The 24,019-nt window shown below is 39.3% G+C and overlaps 1 protein-coding gene across 6 annotated transcripts in view; it reads left to right on the top strand.

Annotated features, from left to right (window-relative positions):
- Positions 1–14,934, top strand: part of CIITA (class II major histocompatibility complex transactivator) — a 31,294-nt gene extending 16,360 nt beyond the window's left edge. For 4 of the 6 annotated variants that reach the window (XM_052773155.1, XM_052773157.1, XM_052773156.1 and 1 more), the window contains 13 exons: positions 68–202; positions 341–397; positions 2,498–2,563; positions 3,024–4,731; positions 4,853–5,026; positions 5,887–5,958; positions 7,271–7,351; positions 8,754–8,846; positions 9,187–9,270; positions 10,094–10,177; positions 10,668–10,751; positions 11,407–11,499; positions 13,236–14,934. In XM_052773155.1, the coding sequence (XP_052629115.1) occupies positions 68–202; positions 341–397; positions 2,498–2,563; positions 3,024–4,731; positions 4,853–5,026; positions 5,887–5,958; positions 7,271–7,351; positions 8,754–8,846; positions 9,187–9,270; positions 10,094–10,177; positions 10,668–10,751; positions 11,407–11,479 (2,711 nt within the window). In that variant the 3' untranslated portion in view covers positions 11,480–11,499; positions 13,236–14,934. The remainder of the gene's footprint in view (positions 1–67; positions 203–340; positions 398–2,497; positions 2,564–3,023; positions 4,732–4,852; positions 5,027–5,886; positions 5,959–7,270; positions 7,352–8,753; positions 8,847–9,186; positions 9,271–10,093; positions 10,178–10,667; positions 10,752–11,406; positions 11,500–13,235) is intronic. The other 2 variants (XM_052773159.1, XM_052773158.1) reach the window with 2 other exon arrangements.
- The last annotated feature ends 9,085 nt before the right edge of the window (positions 14,935–24,019 follow it).

The following is a 24,019-nucleotide window of genomic DNA, read 5'->3' as shown; positions in this document are numbered from 1 at the left end:
TCTTAGAAACCTTTAGAAATCAGGAGACTTTAAAAACAGAAGAGGCATTATTCTGCACTCATTTCAGAATCTTCAGCACCTTTGATTCCAGAGTGCCTACCTGTTGGCGTGAAAGGGAACCAAGAGAATACAGGCTTTGCAGATCCTCCTCAGCAGATACTTGTTCTTGGAAATGGCACATCTGATGTTATAATATATCCAGGTAAGAGCAATAACCTTTTATCCACATAAATAGGCAGAAAGTACTGGAAAATCAATGCTGTCAATAAAGTACTAAATTCCCTCATTTCAGTTACTGATAGCTATGATAGGCTGAAAACTGTCATTTTTTTCTTGTCAGTGCTGACTTCTTCCATGGAAACGCTGATATCCCCAAGTTTTCCAGTTAGTTTATGTGGTAAGTAGAAAAAGAATTTTTATATATACAGTACTTTGGATTGGGAGAGGGAGCATATTGCTTCTACCCAAAGACAATGCTCCCCTCCAGGCTTTACTCATATTGACCTTATTAAGGAAAATAAAAATTAATGGCATTTCCGTCTTTGTATTGATCACTGGCTGCTTAGTCTAGTCCAAAATACAGAGCAGATAAGGTGGTGTAGAGCTACAGGTTCAGCTATGTATTAGCAGCTAATCCGCTGTGTTTGCTATGAAGTCCAGTTTCTGGAAGAAGTCTTCTTGTCTAGTTAAAACAACACAAAAGCCCAGTGTGCTTGAGCACCATCAGAAGTGGAAGTTGCACTGGTACTGGCATGGCCTGAGCATCTTAAATGCTTGGTGCTGGAAGCCAGACTGCAGTCAGCTCACATGGAAGCCCCAAAACCAAAATGATGACAAGTTATTTAACTAAACAATACAGAAGCCTAATATACAGAAAGGCTTATAAAGAAATCAGAGCGTTGGTCAGGGTATAACAGACCCACCTGTGGTTCCTCAGACACTTTTCTTCCAGCCCTCAGAGAGCTGTTCGAACGTGGAGTTTGATTTCAGTGGTTATTTAGTTTCTGATATCTGTGTACCCTGGTGATTACAGCTGCTTGCAGCTTAGTATAAGTGTTTTGTTGCCCTCTGGTGGCTAACTACCCAAAATAGCAAAATTTTCAAGTGGGGATTATTAGGCAAATACCCCTAGGTTTGGGGAGGTATTTGTAAATTATATATACTGTTTATGTGAATACACAATACTAATAATTCCAACTGATTTACAGCAGCACAACTTATGTGAGTATGTCACAAACCTCAGAATTCCAAATGTAGCAGAAAAATCAGCACATAAGCTACCAAGCCAGTCTCTTTTCCTTTTTTAAAAATCATTAACACCTGATTGATTTGACCAATGCTGCTTCCCATCTAAATGTCTCATTACAGCTTTTCTTGGTTTTCCATTCTGTTGTTTTTATTTAATAAAATAAATAGTAAACCAAAACTAGACACTTGTCTGAAAACAGGCATGTCCCCTCTTTATTCAATATTTTAAGTTGTTTTTTCTTCTACAAGGAGGAGAACTATCTCTGTAGCAAGTGTATTCTTTCACTGGAGGAAGACTTGCTTATTAGAAGTCTATGGGTGCTTCCATGCTAGAAGCAACTCAACTCTAACCATTCCATCTGTTGCTGGCATGCAGGCTAGGAATTGATTTCCAGATCTCTGAAACTTTAAGATTTGTAATTTTTTAACCACATTCTACATCAAGATGAACCAAATATTATGGTAATAAATACATTTGTACAAATCTAGGGAGATTAACCTGTTTTGTTTTGGGGTTTTTTTCCACATCTCTGCTGAATGTGGTTACTACGAGGTTGGGTTTGTTACAGTCAATTTAAATTCTGTCCTGTGTCTGCAAAGCTTTTCGTACCAAAAGTTTTGTCAAAACTGATACTCTGTCATTACCAGTCTGTAGAAAATACGCTTTCTCTGAAAAATTCCCCATTGCTTTGTATGGCAGACACTGCTCATCTGACCAAGGGCAAAAGTCTGCAGTAGTTTGAAAACAGGCAAAAAGAAAGAAAATTGGACAGTGACAGTACTTTGTCAGGAACAGTAATGGGTAAATTCTGTTACCAATAGTCCCTTCTCTGTGACTTTCATCCTTAATGTTTGGTTGCAAGGTGCAGAGTAACAAAAGGAAGCTATTGCTTTTGGTGAAATAAAGATGTCCTATGTGTGAACATGAATTTATGCAAAACAGTGATATTTGAAAAGAACGGTGGATGTCACCTTGCTGTGATAGGTCTTCTGCTTCATACAACTGTCAGAACAGCTGTCATCTGTTTTGGTGTCATACTGCCTGCAACAGTTCATGTCAGCTGTATTATACTTTTGTGAGGATTTTTTTCCTTTCCCTTGTAAAATAAAATATCTCTTTCTCTGGATGATACATAATATATGTTGCAATGAACTTGAAAAATAGCATTAGTCTTATTGTTAAAATTAGTAAAGCTGAACTGATGACTATCTGGGTGTCTTCCTCAAATATGTTGTTTTGTTTCTTCAGGTTTGGAAATGTTCAAAGAAGTCCAAGTTCCCATAATTCCTTCTGAAGAACCATTCAAAAGACCAAGTGAGTTTAGATCTCTTGAACTTAAAAACTTCCAGTGTTTTTTGGCTAATTTTTCTGTTTCTTTCCATCCAGAAAAGCTACTTGTTGTAGCAGTTGTCATTCAAAAACTTGTGAAGCTGTTCTGAGTGTCTGAGCATGATTCCTGTTTTTAAGATGTTAGACTTATCTACCTTTAGTTATCTGGCTGTAGTACCTACTTAGAAGGTCAGTGTACTTAGTCGGTTTTATCATATGTGTAGATACCTCCAAAATTATTCAGTTCATAGGTCTAAAAATGTCTATTGTGCCTGCACTCCTAATTTAAGCACCTGTAGTTGCATGGGATAAATCCAGACCTACATGCTTTATGGGAACTGATGTATTTTGACCATATTACAATTATGTACTTAAACCACCATGAAGCAATGTTGTAATTTGTGGACTGGTTTCTTCAGTTTGTGTGTGCTTTTTATTTCTCTAGAGCCAGTGGAAGCTTTCTGTACATCGCTTAAGGATTATTTCCAAGACGTGTGCAAATCTGTGGCCATGGAGCGTGAAGTAACTCTTGATCACCTGTTTATTGATGGGACACTTGTTCAAAGCCAAATTGAAACCAAGACTGGGAAGAATAGTGTAAAAGCAATGGAAAAGGAGCTGGTAACTTGCAGTCTGCAAGGGAAGGAAAAGGCAGTCCTTAAAAGAAGCCAAATATTTCAAATCCTGGGAGGTAAAGACTTAGACACTAAAGTGATTGTGGTGCTGGGAAAAGCAGGAATGGGCAAAACCATTCTTGTTCAGAAGATCTGCCAGGACTGGTCCAATGGAGAGTTTCCTCAATTTGAATTTGTATTTTGGTTTGACTGCAAACAAATAAGCTTGCCTGAGAAGCGATACAGCCTGAAGGATCTGCTTCTTGAATTTTTTATAAAACCTCAAGAGGGAAGCAAAGAGATCTTTGAGTATATATTGCAAAATCCTGCTAAAGTCCTTCTAGTTTTTGATGGTTTTGAAGGGTTGCATGATCATGAGAATTCTCCTCGTTGCTCGGCCAGCCAGCCTGAAAAAGACTTGTGCAGTATAAAGGAGCTGCTTTCAGGACTCATCCAAAAAAAGATACTCAATGGTTGTACTTTATTACTTACAGCAAGACCAAAGGACAAGGTGTACCAGTATGTGTCCAAAGTGGATAAGACTATTGAAATAGTAGGATTTTCCCCTCAGCAGAGAGAATTGTACATAACCAAATACTTCGAAGGATTACCCTACTGTGATAATGCACTGAAGTTAATCAAAGAGTGTGAGTACTTGTTCAGTCATTGTTACAGCCCTGTTATGTGTAGATTTGTTTGTTTTCTCTGTGAGACAGTACTTGAAATGGGAGACGAAAGCCTTCCTTCAACTCTTACTACAGTCTTCCTGAAATTTGTTCAGCAAAAGATAATACCTATGCAAACAGATGTTACAGCCATGCAAAATCAAGAGAGTCTTGCTACGCTAGCCCGTATAGCCTGGTATCTTGGAGAAAAGCACCAAAGTGCCATGAAAAGTGATCTTTTTCCTTCTAAGGAAGTTAAAGAGTTTGCTCTGAAATATGGATTTTTCCTGCCATTTGCATTCCCCAGACATTCAGATAGTGGAGAAGAGGAATTTGGGAGCACATTCTCTGATTTTGTCATTCAGAATTTCTTGGGTGCACTTCACCTTATGTTAGCAGAAGAGATCAAGGATAAGAGTCTAACAAAGTACCTGTCTTTTCCATCCAAGAAGAAAAAACCTTATAACTGGTTAGATTTAGTACCTCGATTTTTGGCTGGATTGTTGTTCCTCCAGGATGATCCCTACTTCTGTTCCCTTTCAAATAAGGATGTAAAACAATCAACCAAGAAGCAGAAAACACTTTTGAAATATATTAGAAGGCTGCAGATAAATGAGCTCTGTCCGGAGAGGTTACTTGAGCTTTTACATTGTATTTATGAAACACAAAGCAATTATCTTTTGCAGCATGTGGCCTTAAGGCTTAAGCCAGACCTGTCTTTTCTGGGCGTAGTTCTTACACCACCTGATGTCCATGTACTACACTCTATTTTAAAAAAGTCAAGAAAAGAGTTTTCCTTGGATTTGCGAAACAGCAGCATTGACATGCAAGGGCTAAAAGACTTGGCTGGCCTAAAGAATGTGGCATCATTCAGGTTGGTCATTTTTTGTAGATAGTAATGTCATTCATAGGACTGCATGCAGATGACACTTTCATGCAACAACAGCAGTCATATCTGTTGATATGTTGATTTCACATGTTTTGTCACTTCACAGGGCCTCCCTCAGTGATACGGTCAAGCTCTGGAAATCTTTAGAACAGACAAAAGACTATGAACTGCTGAGAGCATCAATAGAGAAATTTGTTCTTGATCCCTTTAAGGCAAAGACAATGAAGGACATCACTGACCTTTCAGACCTTGTAGAGATGCAGGAGAAGATGATCAATTGGTAGGCTCATTTATGATCAAAAGTCCTCTTAATATACTAGTGATTTAGGAAAACGGGTGTTCACTGACAGTGCTGGAGAATGGACTCCTCTGCTTGTCCAAAGAAGTAACTAGGCAGTGCAAGCTCTTGTATTGTCTCAGAGTGTTCTCCTAACCTGATGTGTGGTGGTTGTCATGGCAGGGAGGAGAAATGACAGCACCATGGAGAATATTTATCAAAACTGCCAATAAAAAAGCCAGCTGTCATTTTTTTTCTTCAGATTTCTTTTTAATCTCCGAGTGTGCCATCTTCCAATTGCTTTCAGTTACATAACTTGGGCCCCGTAGCACCTGGGCCATAAATGAAGGCTTGTTTTGTACTGGTCACAAAGGACCCGAGTCAGTCCTTTAGCTCAGGAGGTAAAAACTTGCGTTATGTGATTTATAAACCCTGTGTTTCATCCCTGCTCATGATGTGGCTAGGGGATTGGTTGCAATTAAGAGCATGCATAAATAAAGTATTTTGGTCGGGGTTTTTTAAATAAAAATAGTTACTTCCATTTTAACACGGGCAGAGTATTTTGATTAAAATATACACAAAATAAGTTTCATGTTTGACAGAAAATAGTTGATTTAGAAGAATGTACTTTTCAGTTTCATTGGAAAAAGAACAAACGACTGCACTATGAAAGGCAATTATCAGGTTGAAATGAATTGAGTGAAGAAAGGTTGGAGCAGAAGTTATTCTGAAGTTTCCTGCTTCCTCAGTTAATGCAGCAGTGGTTTATTTCCTGTAAAAGTTTACTAAGAAATTATTTTTAAAGCACTGTTTTGGTTGCTAAAATATTTATCATACTCTTGTTTCTGCTGTGATTTATTTAGTGTGCAAGATGCATCTGGTTGCAGCAGCTATGAAATTCCTGCCATCAAAAACCTCAGAAAGCTAGAATTCGCGTAAGTGATATTCCTCTCTGTTGGTTGATACATGATTACATTTAAGACTGAGAAGAGTCATGGATATAGTTAGGTTATGGTAAAGCATTAAGTGAACCCCATTTATTGCTACTTTGCTTTTCTCAACTAGATTTATTAAGTTATGGCCAAAACTCAAAAAACATCATTTCTGGCTCCTGCAGTGATACAGATCAACATGGTTCTATCAATTTTGTTTGATTATATTGCAGGTTAGCTCCTTATCACCAGATGTAGATCTTGTGCCATAGGGTATAAAATATCTTGATGGTGATCCAACTACCTCGGAAATATTTTCTCCCCAGAAATGCTCAACTTTTCTATCTGAGTCTTCTGATGTAATTTTCTCCCCTATCAGAGCTTAGGCCATGAGAGAATAAGGTCAGAGAATGCCTCACAAATAAAATATTTAGCACCATTTCCCTGGAAGAAGGAAGATTGACTTGGAAACACTGACTTTAAAAATTAGGTGTAGCAAAGTTGCTTTTTTCCCACAAACTGTAAGCAGCCTCCAAGGCTATTCTATTGCTTAAAATATGCTGCCATAGCATGTGAATTAGTTTGGGCAGAAATTGCACCAGTGCGATGGAGAACTCTTATCAGGTCTTCATCTGTTTCCTGCTCTTCACATCTGACCTAGTCTAGAACTGCTATGCTTGGCCTCACTTCTGATTTTATGCTGCTTTCTCTTCTCGTTTCCTCTCCTACTTTCCCTTTATTTTAAATTCTTGGTTAAAATTCTGACCCCTTTAACTAGGCTGAAGTTCTTCTGATACCAGGGAAACTCCTAATCAGAGGTTAGCGTCTGAGGGACAAATCCTTGTAGCTGGAATATTAAAGTTCAATTTACGCTTTATGCTGCAGTGAAATGTTGATCTTAAGTTAGTCTGAATTGCCAGTAGTGGGGGGAGGGGGGGAAGTATTTTTTTCATCTCAGTTATCAAGATTATAATACTTAAAATGAAAAACCTGAAAAAAATAGAAAAAGAACAGAAATACAGGAATCTAAAACAAGTGAAATGAGTCTTGTAAAGAGTAACAACAAAGTGGCAAATGCTTGTACCGCTGCTTCTGTGCAAGCAGCTCTGCTCTGTCTGACTTTAGCCTTGCGGGGTCCTCATGTGGAGGCTTCAAAGCAGACATCCTTGCTGCAGATTGTAGGGAATGGCTGCTTCTGAGGAGCGTAAACTAGCTTGCATTTGGGGCTGCAGGGCAAGAACTTAAAAATTCGTAACTTTTGCTGTTTCTTAGCATGTTAAAAAACTGCTGCATGTCTGTATTTATTTTCTTCCAGGCTGGGTCCAGTATGTGGCCTTCAGGGATTCCTAAAACTCGTGGAAATTCTTGCAGCATTTCCATCACTTCAGCATTTAGAGTGAGTAATGCTGAAGACTAACTTTGCTAATGTTGCTCCTCAGCAGCCCTTGATGATGGAGGACCTCGTGTACTCAAGAAACATTTTATTTGCCAACAAGACTACTTGCTTTGATGAACAAACTGAACAACAAAAACATTCAGAGAATATAACAGCAGACTAAAAGCTAGCGCTCTTCATCCTCCTTTAAGACACTTGGTAGTGGTTTGTTTGATACCAGTCGAACTTACCCATATGTTCCTCAGTGGTTAAAAGCTTGTGAGAAAGGTTTAGTACAGAGCCCCACTGAGTGCTGCCCCTTCCTGCCACAGCACTGATCAACACTGCCTGCACATTACTTATTTCTTCATTCAAGCTCCATAACATGCCCGAGTCCCAGGCTCCCTCATGGTGAGGTTTCTGAGGGACTCACAGTCGTGTCTGCCCCGGGAGAGAACAGTCTCCCTCCTGAACCAGAAGCAGTGTTAAATTTGGGGGTTACCTTTAGTATTTGTGCCGGTGTCAACAAACATCCTGAACTTCTGGTAGAACTTGTAAGAGATTGAGCTTTGTGGATTTGATTCATATAAAAGATATAAAAAAGCCGTACTCATCTAGTATCTGGTTTTGTTCTGCCCACATATTTTCACACAGTCTTTGTCCCTTCCTTTAGCAGGAGCAGTATTAGAAATAGAGTTTTAAGACCTCCAGTTACTATTTATTCTCTTGTATCCATGACAAACCAGCTGTCTCTGAATTTTAAGCTTCTTTACACTAGAAACAATGGTAGCAACAATAGTCAATATTCTGCCATCATCTGTGTGGGAAGATTACTGGGTTTTGAGAGGGCCTTTGGCCTTACTGGCTCAGCCCATTGGCCATTTGTCCATATTGTATCTGGCCTTTTCATGATATTTTTGGAAAATAATAAAGCTCTAAAATTGGAATGAGTTTGATATATCCCAGTGTTGTCTGTCAGATTAGAAGGGGATCCAGTATCTAAAATTGGGACTATCTGGATACCTGAATGAGGAAAAACTTAATTTCTAATACTCCCTATCTGGAGAAGGAGCTGTTCAGGCAGGGATTTACAGCATCTGCTCAATTTGCCCGTTCTGTATATCTGTGTGCACAGGAAATCTCATTTCAGCATAGCTGGAACACAGCTATTTCATAACCATTTTAATAATCTTGCATATCAAAGGAAATGGGTCAAGCCATTCAACTAGGAAAAAAAAAATCCTTAGGCTGTAAATTTGGGAAGCAGAAAGCTGCTTATTAGAGAAGCTATAATTTGTGTGATGCTGATTGAGGCTACTGCAGAGAAGGAGCTTCTCAAGATACATAGAGTGGTCTCTGAGGTGAATAAACCACAAAAATTTAGATTAAAAGGGAAGCTAATTCTCTCTTTGTTGTCACCCAGCCTTGATGCTCTGAGTGAAAATGGCATAGGAGATGAAGGAGCAGAGAGTCTATCTGAAGTCTTTCCAACCCTGAAATCACTGGAAACATTAAAGTAAGTGCAAGATAAACAGTTCTGGGAAATTTTGAAAAGTAATAGATTAAACCTAGAGCCTTAAGGGACTGTGTGTTAATTATGGGCACAACTAACCCATGGGCATGGAAGGCCAATGAGTCTATGGACATACTTAATCTGTACGTTCATTAGAGAAATAAGTTACTCCTCTGGCAATTCCTCATTTCCCTTCAAGGGTTGTAATTTGTATTTTTCCCTGCATTTGGTCTAAACAGACTGTCCAAGTTATACAAAAAAGACATCAAAAATTAATTTTCCCCACATTGTAATAAATTAGAATAAATGTGCTCAACTGACAAAGCGATCTCACTTGCTATAGCTTATCACAGAATAAGATAACAGATGTGGGTGCGGAGAAGCTAGCTACAGCTCTTCCTTTCTTGTCTTCGTTAAAGACACTAAGGTAAGTAGTTATATCCTGTTCAGTTGTTTTATACAACATACCTTGCTATCTTTGTGAGAAATTACCAAACATGGAACAAATATGTCCACTGTGCAGCAGCCAAGATTTTGACTTCATTCTTGCGTAAAGCCTTTAGAGAGAAGAGGAAAGAAATGTATGACCCGGTGTAGACATACAGAAGGATATCTCAGGAATATAATGAGGACTGTACTGATTTTTAAATCCAATCCATAATACCCACTTATGAATAATACCCTGTACAAGTGTAGACCCAGGGCCATGACCTACTGCAAGCTTATGTGGAGCTTGCTAAGTGCAGTGCTAAGCCCTAAGCCAGCAACAAGGTGGTGTGTGTTTGCTGATACGGGACCAATGGTCCATCCCACTTCATTAGATGTCTGGCATAGGCCTGAATGAAGTGTCTCAGTAGGGAATGCAAGAAACCGCGGTGTGCAATTCTGGAATAATTTGCTCATGTGGAAATCTTTTGAATGCTGTGCCCCAAATCTTTGAGCTTCATTTTCTTGTGGGCTTTTAATTTGATCTAATGTAGACAGAAATGCTCTAATTAATCATTAAGAATCTAGACCTATTTTTGCTGTAGTTGTGCTAGCTGAAGAAGGGGTGTGGCCATTTGCCTTACTTGATACAGAAAATATGAAACTGTGTTTTAAAAATTAATAAATAGATTAGGATGCAAATAGATAAGGATAAATTGGAAGGTAAGGTGTATCAACCATATCGGAAATTCTTTGATCTAATGTATAATCTGTTTACATTATCCATTATTCAACTGTGACTATATCGGTTTGGTTCTCTGCAGCTTATACAATAATAGCATTTGTGATTTTGGAGCAGAAAATCTTGCGAAAGTTCTTCCTGCGATGGCATCTTTAAGAGTGCTAGAGTGAGTATGAAATCTTTTGACAGGGCCCACGAAAGCTTACTTGCTTGGATACTGAAAATTCAAATCTTCTGTGCTCAGGGTAGAGGAGACAGAAATTGAGAAAGAAAATTTCAGGGAAATTTCACAGGGAAAATGTGCTATTGCAGAGTCCAGATAGTCGGTGGTTAGAAATGATTAAGGAGCAGTTCACCATAAAAACTGAAAAATTGGTTTTAACATGGGAGAACAGGGTCATGGGGAGTTGGAGAAGGACCTCAGGTACATAGAATAAGGAATCCCTCAGATGAACTAACTTAATGAAGTTCCCATTTGACCTTTTGAGTATTTTATTACAGGTTTTTTGAATCAAGGATCTATTGGGGGTTTTTTTCTTTTTCTTTCTTCCCCCATCTGCAGATAAGCTCGTATAGTAGTTTTTATTTTGAATGAAATGTTTGATTACACCACTACATGATGTGATCTGGATTAACAAAGTTTTTTTTTTCCTCAGTGTTCAGTATAACAAAATAACTGGTGTTGGAGCCCAGCAGCTGACTGACAGCCTACGAAAATGTCCCCATATAAAGAACTTAGTGTAAGTCTCTTGATACACTGTTTGCTGTATATTCGTTCTGTAAATTGGGTTAGAATTAATGTTAAAGCTGTGTTCTGCATTTGTCAGATTTATAAGAGGCAAAAAAAAGACATCACCAAGATACAAAAGCAGTCACAGAAATGTTAAAAATTTTGTCTCCGGTTTCAGTTGCATTAATTCCCAGTCATCACAGGCAAGCAAGCTTGTCCTGCTTTAAGCATAGTTTAAATTGAGCCTCCCTTTGTTAATCTTCTACCTTCCCAGAGTAGCTGACCTACTCAGTGCTGCAGGACTTGTATTTGAAGGATAAACAATGAGCAGCCATCATTAGAGGGTAGACTGAAGCTGCCAGTACACATTGAGGGGAAGGGAGTTTGACAGAAATCTAAAGAACAGTTATGGAGATGGGACTGTAAGTGTGTCCTGCAATGAGAGTCAGCCAGGTTATGGAGGAGCGAACTGTTTTCTTCTAAATGAATATGCATTTTCATTTGTTCCATAGCTTAAATACTTTTGTAGAATGATATTCAAAAGGGAAAGGCAACTTTAAAAAAACAAAACAAAACAAAACACAAGCATACCAAACACACCAAAAAAACTGTGAAGCAAATTATGCTTCTCAAAATCTCTTTCCTTTCTGAATTTGCCCTTACAGGATGTGGAATCCCACCATTCCCTATGGAGTTCTTGAACACCTTCAGCAGCTGGACTCTAGGATCAGTGTGTAGATTCAGATGATCCCATAAAGGTAACATAAACCCTGGCTCCCTGAGACAACAAGAGTTGTTTCTGTGGCAGCTGTTGATTCTGGTTTCACTGGCAGCAGGCACAGTAACAGCATCAACGCATACATGGCTAAGTAAAGAGATGCTGCCCTGGAGTGGCACAGATCGCTATCACATCAGGCCCCCTTTCCCCCCCACTCACCTTGCATCCCCCATCTCCCTGGCACCAGCCCTAGCAGACTGCAAGAGCTGCATCAACAAGAATGGACTTCTAGGACTTCTAGTTCAGCCCAGTTCAGTGACTGGCAGCTGGCCTGTTTACCTTCTCTTTTCTGTTGCGGAAAACTAAATAGCTCTATGTACTTCTCATGCGCAATAGATGAGTTCTGTACTCCTTAGAGATTGTTTTGTGTTGATTTTTAGTAAGTCCTTTCACTTTTCCTTTGCTTAATACAGATCCTCAACAGCTGCTTGTCTCACTATGAAGCTGTGCCTATACTGTACTCGGAGCAAATCATTGGTTCCTACCTTTCTTGTTCTCCGTCTGTTTTGGGTGGTTTAGCCACTGGCAGCCACTTCTACTTCATTGATTCTGCCCACACAGTTTCAAGAATCCTTGAAATAATAACATCGTTAGCAATTTTCTAACAGTTTGCTGATGATCACCAGGATCTGACTGCCTTGACGCTCCTGGACTGAAGTTGCTGCAGCAGGCATGGGAAGTTAGGGTTTTGTGTAGGATTCTGCTCCCCGTTTTCTGCCATGTGCTTCCTCTTAAGAAAAATTACGCAGGATGCATCAGTGAAATGATCCCAGTGAAGAATGAGAAGCCAGAGGCAAACCAGACACCAGATGCCCTCCAGCTTTCTTTCAGATGGCAAAAACACATTGCAGAGTGACGCCAGCTGCTTGAGCTGTGGCTTGAATGGTCCTGGCAATGGCTGCAGTTGCCAATGGCTCACTAAACCATGCAGTGAGCCAAGCTTTTGCGTGACTCTTGCACTTGGTGCCCTAATCACCAGATGTTGACTGGGCTGTATGTATGGCACTGATCAGGCTACAGGTTGTGGAAGACTCAGGTGCCATACCAGCTCCACAGACTAGCTTTGTACAGCAGCAGTGAAAAATTGTAGTGATGCTTAATAGCCTACAGTACAACTAACTCTTTGTCTTGTTGAACAACCATACCTGCTTGGGAAGGAAGACATTAGGGATATCAACACTGCCAGGAAACCTTACAAAAGCAAAGTTTCCTCTAACCTCCTGTGTCTGTCATTCAAGTGGAGCATACAATAAGAGTCTCTGAACATGTAGGTCAGCTCCCAAATGACCTCAGTTTTCCTCTGGACACAGAGCAATGGCGGTCAGTGGTAGAGAGCTCCGCTCTGTAAAAGTCGGTGATTCTTGGACACTGCGTCAGCTTTCACACCAAGCAAAAGATGTGTTTAACGCAGCTCTGCATAAACACCCCCTTGCATCTCCCTCCACTGCTGTTCTCTCATGTTTGTAGCGCATGCCTTTGGCACCAGTTACCACATTAGTATAGTATCTGAGTATGTGAGAAAACTTTCTTCTTCATTAGCACTGAGGATAAGTAGCAGCAGGAAGTCTGGATCCTGTCTCCCAAGCTTGAAACATCCAGCATCTACCAGTCACTGTTGTCTGTTTTCAAAGCACATCAAATACATGGGTTTGGTGATGTTAATGGTGATTAGGCTGATAGGCATATATCTAATATTCTGTTTTCATTATTTCACAGGTAACATAAAGAAGAGGGCAAAGTGTCATCTGTGTTTTCCTATCTTCTTGCTGCTTTATGAATCAGTGGCTGACTTTCATGATAGTGGCAAAATGAAAAGTGACATTTAAGCTTCTTGAGTGATGCTTGAAGTGGGTGAATGATGGAGTTCACAGTTTTTAAAGGTCACTTAAAATGCTATTCAGAGACCCCGTTGTGTTTCTACTAAAGTCATGAAGAGTTAAGTGACATCAAATTTCAAAGATGAAAAGAGCATCTGGATGTTGTGATCACCATTAAACATGACCAGGAATCACCAGGATACTGATAGTATAAAATTCCATCATCGATTCATCAGAGAGTAGTCTGCAAGCTGCTGGACCTGCAACGTCTGAAATAGTGACAGATCAAATCTAATTGTTTCATGGTGCCAGTGGTAACTGCAATCAAATTCCGTTTGATGATTTTGGACTTCCAAAGCTCAAAGTTACCAGTTTCACCTGTCTGTCTGAACTGATTTGAAGCATTAGATTCAGGAGCATAAATAAGAATGATCAGTCTTAGAAAACAGTCTGTTATTGTAAGATTATCCACAAGAATCTAGAAGTAGCTTTTTTCTTGTTGCTAATCACCAATGCTGTCTTAAGGGATACAAAGATATTTTCTATCACTCTCTTGTTATAGAGTCCTTCAAAACAATGGGAAAAAAAGAAGTAAAAAGAAAGGAATTAAAACTGGAAAACTATTAAGGATTTTTCTGACATTATTGCAGAAATCCAAAAGCATACAAATAGCTTTTGCTATTTGCACAAAAATCCTCACAGTGACAATCTTCAAAGGTTTTTAGTCTGCCTCAAACGAGAACTTTAAATTCATATACCTAGATTGGGATTTAGTTTCTCACTTGCAGGTGGCAGCATAAATGTACAAGCATCGATTTTATACTTGACAGTGAAATCACTACTGTGTGTGGTTTACGTGGCTTTCTTTTACAGAGTTATGACTAACTAGGCAATGACAGACAGTAACATATTTCAAAGTGTTATCATGTCTCTGTGCTGCTGGTCTCAGTGATATGTGGGCCAAATACTGGTCCTGCTGACTGCGATGGCAAACCAATTGTCTTCTTTTTTCTTTTCTTTTATTTTAGCTCTCTGAACATGGAGACAACTTATAATTGTACAGAGACAGTTGTCAGGACTAGCATTCTAGCTCCCTGTCCAGTTAGAGTCTGGAGACAGAAAAACAAAAAGGGATGGAAAAAGCTAGGAATATTCAATATGCCACAAATTGGGAAGGGAGGTCTCTACTTCATGGTTAGCTCAGGGTTAGCTCAACAGCCTCCTTGAAATCTCTTCAGCTAGGAAGCACTGACAATACTGACCCAAGGATCTATGCAAACTAGAATCTCTCAACTAATCTCTCAAATACTCTGTTATTTGGTTCTAAAAAAGTCCCCAATTTAAATAGTTCAAAACCACAATCTTTATGTACTTTCCAGAAAATTACACTACTCTGCTAAAGTGTCAGTACCTGCAGAATCTTGACAGCAGGGATGGAGGGTGGACAAATTAAAGAAAGAAGGAAGGAAGGTCTGTTTTTTTGTTTCTGTTAATCAAAGGAGGGCAGGGAACCAGACATAGTACATGAAGGAAAGAGTACAAGAGAGCAAGGTGGAAAAACTCTATGGAGAATATGATTGTAACTAGAAAGTGGTATTTTTCTTGGCTTCCCTTAACTAAGCTTTGGATGACAGATGCCCCTGTAGGGATATATTCTGCAGCTACACTTCACTCTGACTGAATCTGAGAATGTGCTAAATATTACACAGGCAGCTGAATGTTACAGGACCCTGTCTGGACTGATAAAATCACATTGGATGTACTGCTGTTCTATGAGTTAGTGGGAGATGTATGTTTATAATGTACAGACTGTAAATTGTGATACAGTGTTTTGGTTGTCTTTATACATCTTTTTTAAAGTATTAATAAAAGTGACTATTCCTTTTTACAGTAGCTTGTAGTACCTGTTGAAAATTATTTTTATTTTTCTCTTGGGGACACTATGAAACCACTGGTGGCTTCTAACATAGTGACATGCTCAGGGCTTCGTATTGTAGGTTAATGGAAAGCACTGTGTGTGAGGGAGACAGGTTGGTCCTGCTGGCACTAACCAGTTCAGTGGTCTGGAAATAGAGAAATAATCCTTTAACAGGCAATGGGATCTTGCAATGCCAACTGACAGACTGTAAGTCCAGAATTAGAAGATATAAAAGTGCTGACTGAAGCTGCCTGCTAACAGCAGCAAGTTTTTTTCATCCTTTCAGACTTTTTGCAGTTGAAAGTTCTAAAATTAATCAAGGTTCAAAGTCTGGATATTCTTGTGGCACAAAGCTCATCCAGAATGCTTTTGTCAAATGAGTGTCTTGTGTATAGAGGAGTGAATTCACTGGCTACCTAAAAAAGCTGTTCTGATCAAATCTGTGTTCTAAAAATCTTTTAGGGTGAGAAAAATGCTACTCTCTTTATGCCCATGCTCTTTTTTTTGTTGTCAAAGAAGCCTTGTTAAAATGCTAGGCTTGTGTTACGATGGTAGTCAGATCCTGTAATTTGAGTACTCTCCCCATCCTTTTAATGTATGAAGCTAAGCTGTTCTGAGAAAACAAAAATCTTGATCCAAGTTTCACAATCTCCAAAGTTAATTACTTGGTGGAATTTGTATTGCTTGATCTGTGCATCGTGTGGCATAACCCACTGCAGGGAAATGATTACAAACTAGTAGATACTGCAATAAGTACCTATAATAACAAACTGAACCATTTCTTAGAATGGCATGCATGTGACCCTGAAAAATTAGTGTAAGCCACCTCTGTGAACTATGAATTTCTAATTATATAGGCAGTAGGAATGATGCCTTCAGTAGCAAAATTCAGCCTTTCTTGTATTAGTGCCAAATGGGCATGTGAACGGAAGTTTTTAAAATTGGCTATTCTTTATATAGGTGCCTAAATGGGGATTTAGTTCCCTAAATGTGTCTTTATGTGTTAGAATATTGTGCCCTAAGTGACTTCATCCCTGAATTGCAGGCCAGGGATTGTATGGAACAAAGCACTTGTCAGTGTTTTAAGGCCCCAAACTGTATCTGATGGAACTTATCTTAGAGAAAAGCTACTTAGTTCAATGACAGTCCTTCATCTCTTGCAGGAGCAGCTGAGAATTACATTTGGGGCACAGAATTTTGGGGACTGAGAGCTAATTTCTACGCACTATGAGTTAAAAAAATGCCATTTGAGTCCAACACACTGAGAGTATCGGGAAAAAAGACTTTTGATACGCAAGTTTCTTTGTCGTTGTTTCAAGGGGGATCTAAAGCATCACCCTCTTGTTCCCTCATACCGGCTGTCAAGAGACTCATGACACCATCTGTCTGGATCTGAAAGCCTGAGCTGGGAGCAGATGGTAAAGACACAGACTGCAGAGGACAGACATAATGCATAGAGAGAGTTCAGGAGAAATCTTTTCAATTCTGCTTTATCTGAAATGCTCTTGATACATCAACTTGGCTTAACGACTGCACAGTTACAAAAATCAGACTTTTCTAAAAACTGTAATAAGACAAAACCAGTACAATACCTGTCCTCAATAGCATGGGGGTTCCCCCCACCCCCCACCACAGTGTGCAGTTCCTGGTGTTTCAGTTCAGGTCTGATTTTTTTTAGTAGTTGTTCATGAGAAGGGTTTCCTACATGCTGGCCATCTCAACAATCTGCAACTACTTGCAGGTACCTGTAGGAAAACTGGAATTTCCTGGAAAGCATATTTCAATTATTTTTTGTTCAAATTGAAAAAGAACAACTCCAACACGACTGCTTAACTTTTTCATGGAAAAGGTCAGTCTTTATTGTATTGCTTTCACAGCTGTACATAGGAACATAAGCTTAAACAATCTGCAAAGTATCTTGTATTAGATAATGAATCCACCTGACATATAAAATTCACTCTCTGATCTATTTCAAAACTCACGATTTAAATAAAATATCTTTCTAGCACAGTTCTTGCCGTAATACTGCCCTGAACAGAACCTCCTTGTAGTCACTCCTGTGTATTTTCCCCTGAGAGCACTGTCTTTGAACTACTGGCTGGTAGAGTTTTCCATGTGTGATTGTAAAACTTGCTTAAGCAGTATGTAGAGTGTGTCCATATGGGTGACATGGTATTTATTCAAAAGTTTATCAAATCTGAGTAACATCTTGATTTTCTGTTATAACAGAACATAGTTTATACTATTTGTTCATACAGTCCATCCCCAAATTACCTATGGAAGCCCAGTATGGTGCATGAATCACTGCAGTTAGTGCACACTCCAGAGGCAATGACCATGGAGAAAAGTCACAACTGACAAGGGGTGATGACAACTCTTCTTGTTGTCCCCTTGTCCTTCTTTTCATCCCTGTATTTGAGAGTATATTGTCTTTCCATGACTTGATCCATTAACCTGGTCATAATCCATTTCAGGTGTTTTTAATGAATCTGTTTAAAAGAAAACACATAAAATACAGAGTAACCCTCTATACCTAAAATGAACAGAGAAGTTGCTGTCTATGTTAGATACAGTACCATGCCATTGACTTCTTTAAAAAAAAAAAAACCAAAACAAAACCCCAAACCTGTTGCAACTATGGATGATAATTCTTTGAGAAGTAAAGGCCTGAACAACCTTTCTGAGAAATCAATGTAACAGTCCCTGTTAATGTCAAAGCACACTAGTCTTCAGTGTAATTTTAACAGAGGCATGAAGATATTAGTGTGAGGGGTATAAAAATAAGCTGTCAGCCACAGTCCATCACATCAATTAGTAAGGGTTACTCTTAAGAGACTACAACCAGCTGTGACATACAGTGGGATAGCCTATTTTATGGTAGGTTTGACATCATTACACCTACCTATTAAAACTGATTTTTGAACTGGCTACAGTTTTCTTAACCAGATACTGTTCATTAGACTGTTGTTATTTTTTGTATAATTGTGTTAAATCTCGCCTATGTTTGATGTAGCCTCTGATTTTGGTCACTTTCTCTTTTTCTTCTTTAGAGTCACTTTGTTCAAAGCATTTTGGATCCACTGATAAGTAGTTACAGAGTTAAATAACATGTTGGGGTAACTTCTTGGTCTTAGTGACAAGAATAAATTACTGTTATATTGCTTTATGCCAGTTTATCTAATTTGCCTTGACTGGATCAAAGTATCCGACAGCTGTTAAGAGGTGATTTTTTACTATCAATCATCAGAGGTAAACAAGGGCTGAGAAGCCTTCTGTAAGTAGAACGAGAGCTGTGGATTATGGAGGTGCTGGGCGCTAGTGACTGTATCCATTTGGTCTTGTGACTTTACAGATGCCTAATTAATATAGTGTAGAATGGTGCAGCTCTGAGAGGGGACGATTGCCTGGGGATGAATCTGTGCTGAAGAAGAGCTGAGGTACAGAAGACCAAGAGCAGGTCCCCTGCCTGCCTGCAGCTCCAGAGAACACCTGCGCTGTGTGGAGCAAGGCTCTGAAAGGACAGCTCTTCCCTCCTTCCCCTTTATAGGTATTACAGGCCTTCTGCGCAGCGTGGAAAGGCAGGCGACCCTACGCAGTAATGGTGCCAATCTGGCTGTATAATGGGAAGGGAGTTTGTGGTACAAAGCCATTGCAGACCTGCTAACGGATCTGCTTTAAGCATGGAGCTCTATGAAAAGGCTCTCACGGGCTGCAGGGCAAAACACAGCCTCTCTCCTGTTCTTCACTTTCTGGGCTCGGAGGAGAGGCTCAGCAGATCGTATGTCAGGTTGTCTGGCACAAGGGGTCTTGAGGCGGGACGGCTGCCACCATTCCAGGTGCAGAAGGCGTAACAGAATCTGCGAGGAGTCTGAATGAAAAATGAAACGCTATGGCACGTGTTCTGCGTGAGCATGGACAGACTGAGGAATATGGTATCATTAACAAAGGCGTTACAAGAAGCCAGAAGCAAACAGGTTGACATAGTACTGGGGGAAACGTTCTTCTATGGACTGAAAGCAGATTAAAAGATTGGAAGCCAGGAATAAGCCTTGGTAGGAAAGAAGTCAGTAGCAGGGTATACCAGGGACCAACTTTTATTCAACATCACCATTAGTGACCCAGAGAAGAGAGTGAACAGAGAAATCTTCAAGACTGCAGAAAATAAGCTCTTCCAGGTATTCAGATGCTGTACTGATAGCAAGGAACTCCAGAAGGATTTCCTAACATTGGGCAAAACGTGGCGGGTTTGGAAAACATTTGCTAAAGGGCTGGGCAGCAACGTGCCCTCTAACGTGCCTCATTCTACCCCTGTGGATTCTGGAAAGTACAAAGAAAATGGACTCCAGATTTTGGTCAGGGTCATATGCTGTCCCCGAGAGCATCCCCTGCCCCTGTCAGAGGCAGAACACAGGGCTGGGTGATTGTGGTCTGACTCATCGAGACATTTCGTACGTTCTTGTGTGCCACTTACTGCAGATGCTAGGTCAGAAACAAGAAGCACTTTTGTGTCCAGTGAGGTATTTCTGTCAAATGTCTATCAGCTACAGTACCCTGCTAACAGTAATCGTATGCTCAAAATCCTCTCTCAAACTAAGAACAAGAAAAGGGGAAACAGGAGCTCTAACAGGTTATTCATTTTATGTTTATCTGATCGCTTCCCAAGTTGAACTAAAAACTTCAATCTACAGCAGACAGTTCAGGGAGATTGTTAGTATTCTGCATTGTAGATAAAATTCTAAGCTGACTTAAAAATAGCACAGCAAAATGTATCAGGCCTGTATAAAGTATAGTATAAAGCAAAGTATAAAGCTGTCTAATGGAAGTTTCAAATATTGCTGTAGGGCTGCTAGTCTAAGACTGCAATTTGTAGTGGCAGATATTAAATGGGGTGTGAATGATACAATTGATCAGGATATTCAGTCTTGCCTTTCTATTCAGCTGATTAGAAGTCTGTCCTTTGAATTTCATGTGAACCTAATTTTTAACAGAAAATTTCAAATATTTCAAAAAACCAATGGAAAATGAAAAGGTAGCAATTATTTTTAAAATCTCAGAACTAAAGTCTTCCAATAGGCTAAAAGACACCTGTAAGCATTTAACAGTACGGCTATTATAGCATAACTCTAGCATTAGAAGAAAATCAGTCATGGTATTTTTGTTAATTCTGTCTGTGAAGTTATTGTTCTTCACAATTCAGGCTGGACCTAAGGAAACACAGTGACTTTGTTTCACATCCTGACATTGTCTGCTTTCTGTTTCCTGACTTTCTGCAAGAGTGTGCTTCACATCTCATGGCCTATTTGAGCTCTACTGTCTGAGCAAGCCTCAGGTCTTTTTTTCTGGCTCTTCAAAGAGTATACAGCTTTAAGTCTATAAACTGAGCTACAGCTTTACCCAGCAATAGATCATTCAGTGCACATCATAATTTTCCATTACACCATTATTTTCCATATATGGCTGCTATAAGTCTTTACCCATTTTATCACATAAATTAGAAATATGCTTGTGTCCTCAGAGAGCATCATTCAAACTATTCAGCTATTTTTATTCCCAAGTTTGTGGCCAAAATATGAAAACTCAGCTGGGAAGAGAAAGACAGTTTGACAGTTTCCCTAAGAAATGGAAAGATTTAGCCACTTCTGTGTACTATTTAATTCTTTGAGACAGTTGTACTCCATATAAACTAGAATCATCACGAGGGGACAAATGCAAAGAGTTGGACTGGCCAAATATACAAACTAGATGTCTCTAAACAAATCATTCTTCTCTTCTATTTTAGGATTGCTAGTTGCTAGCTGAACTATAGTGTTCACTTTGCCCCTCCTCCAGAGGAAACAAACATGAAGAATTAAATCGGATTCGTTTCTTAATTCCTTTGACAGCTTAAAACTAGTAATTCGCTATTGCCACCTATTGAAGCAAGTTGATTACAGTAAGCTTCATTTTTATAGGGAAGAACCACAGAAATTATTTTTTTTAATTATGCTTTAAAATCACTTGTGGCTGGGGCTTTTAACACATGAAATACTCACGCCTGAACTATTTCTATCCTAAATTGAATGTATCTTTATTTTCTATGCCTCATTTTAATTAATGTTATTAACAGCAGCTTTTGGAAAACCTGCCTCCTCTCTTTGCATTATATAAATGAATGCATTTGGTAGAAAATCACTTAGGACAGTCCATGGCTGTGGTTAATGAGTCTGTATGGACAGTTCATCGTTAACCACAATTTTGTCTTCCTTCCATCTAGGATGGAATTCCTGTTAAGAAGAGTCAGAGTATAAAAGTTTCTTGAAAGCAGAGCTATCAGGTGAGTTTGAGTACTCAACTTCAATTAAGTTTAATAACATCTAAGAATTCAAAACAGAGTTCTGAAAATCACAGCTATTGCTCTTAATCCTGTTGTTACTGTAACTCATGTAAAATAGCTGACTGATATCATTCACGGAGTCAACAAGCCACTTTTTTTTTTTTTTTTACATGGAGATTTCTACAAATAAGGGAAGAGCATAGTGAAAAATAGCAAGGTAAAATAAGTAATGTATCACTGTGCTCATTATTTTTAAGATTCAAGGTCTGTAATGGAAGAAGTCAGGAGGTGGGTTCTGATGTGTTTACGTGTATCCTGACACTGCTAGTGGTAACATTCTTCTGATGCGTTCCTTACGTGGCATCTCTTAGAGAGATGGAACGGAGGCACAAATGAGTTAAGCTCACAGAAGACATCAGCGGCAGACACAGGAAGGAGTCCAGCGTGCTGATTTCCCTCTCCTCTGGGCCATGCTGTCTCTTATAGACACTGAGCCTGCATTTCTAATTGGCACTATATTGATGAGCTAATGAGTAAAGCTATTTCTTTGATTCAGGATTTAGATGCTGGCATTCAGCAGAAGTGCTGAGTCACAAGTTTTTGAGTGCTGGATTCTGCCCACTGAAGACGTTCATCATAATTCACCTTGATGAAAAAATATAGATAATGCTTGTACTGTAAGATTAAATAAACCCAGTATTTCCTATTCAGTTTTCATTATTGATTACTTTTGCTCATTTTCTTTCTGATTAGAGTACTTCATGATGAGTCACATCTGATTTTAAGAAAGTACAAGGAGAACAGTCATATCACCTTATTCCAGGGGACTTCAAATATAATAAAGAACCTGGCACACTCACACTAAAACAGTAGATGACATGAGCAAGCTCAATTCTGCTCAGTTTACACAGATTGATTTCTCAATTTGAATAGGATAGGAAGCTTCTTTGAGCTGCTTAGTTGTCCACCTTTAATGTCTGCCACCAATTATGCTCAGAAACCTGCACATAATTTTGCTCCTATTGAGTTTATTCAAGTGAGGATTTTGCTGCAAGAGAGAACAGAGCTTTTCTGATCCACATGCTCTTTTATTTTTACATCTAAATTAGCCTTTCCACATTTTGCAGGATCGCCTCTTGGGATTTGCCCCCTTTGTTTTTCTGTCATGCGTGCCACTCATGTCCTGGGTGCAAGGCATTGCTTTCTAAATGCAAGGAGCACACTGCAAGGTTTCAGCTAAGGCTAATCATAGCTTTTTAGATCTCAGTAATCACTGGTGAGTCACATGAAGAACATTCCTCTTATATTTAATGCAAAGAGTATGCCTATGTATTTTTCATCTCTGCTGGTAAAACTGAGACCCATTCTTCCTGCAGTGTCTGGTGAATCCTCAGCACTTCTGGGTCTAAATGAACAGGGCAGGTGCGCAGCCTTCCTAGGCCTACAGAGAGCATGGGTTAACACTCATGCAGAACTTGGGTCACTGCAGGCTAGGCACCAAAGGGATTTAAATCTTCCCTTTCAGTGCCTTACTTCTGCTCCCAAAGCAGAAAACACAGCTCCAAATTAGGGCCCTCTTCTGCCTGCCTTGCTAGGGAACTGGTGACAAAGAATGGCACAGAACAGTGAAGAAACCTGTAACCAGGATATTAGCACAAATTCCTTTTCATGGTGACATGCTGAGTCTTTGCCTGGTAGCTAAATAATTATGCAATTTGTGGCCTGATTGCTGCATGCATAAATATTACTGAATATATAAATAGATGAAGCACAGTAATAGTATATTTTTTGCTCTCTTATTAATAATTGATCTAACTTTAGGGATCTGTGATTTGATTCTCAGTGGAAACCACCATCTAACATGACAGCTTCCAAATTAAAGGATCAAGGCTGGAGCTGGGACCTGTGCAGAGCTCTATTAGCTCAAGGTGGATATGGACTGAGGCTTAACTTCTGAGCTTTGTGAAGACCTCTGCATTTTGATTTCTACATACAGAGGTGACATGGTTTTATAGTTAGAATATCAAGAGGTTTGCAGAGCTGCTTATCCTAGTAGTATGAAGGAAAATTTTAAGAAGCCAGTTTATTCTATGCTGAACAGAATTGTGCTCAGACCCTACGCTCTATCAAACTATGTGTTCATATAGTAGGAAAAATCCACTGAGGAAAATGATGTCTGTTGTTCTCCTTAGGTCTTCCTGAAAACTAGATGCAACTCATCATGACAAATCCTAGTCAGCAAAAAAGTGATTACAAAAATTTCTTTTAATCCCTGTATTAGATGGTGTTGGAGGATGGGGTTTGGGGAAAGGTATTTTGGGGGACAAAATGGCTAGGACTTTTTGCACCAAAGATTTTGCTTAAATTTCCATTAGTTTTTATGAATTTCCTTCTTGGAATACAGAGCATGTGTGTTATTTGCCCAGCTGAAAAGGGAGGGGAGGAGATAGCC

Source organism: Harpia harpyja, chromosome 21 (genome assembly GCF_026419915.1).
Source record: "Harpia harpyja isolate bHarHar1 chromosome 21, bHarHar1 primary haplotype, whole genome shotgun sequence".
Classification (NCBI taxonomy): Eukaryota; Metazoa; Chordata; class Aves; order Accipitriformes; family Accipitridae; genus Harpia; species Harpia harpyja.
Note: the sequence above shows the minus strand (reverse complement) of the source record. Positions and strands in the feature narration are given on the sequence as shown.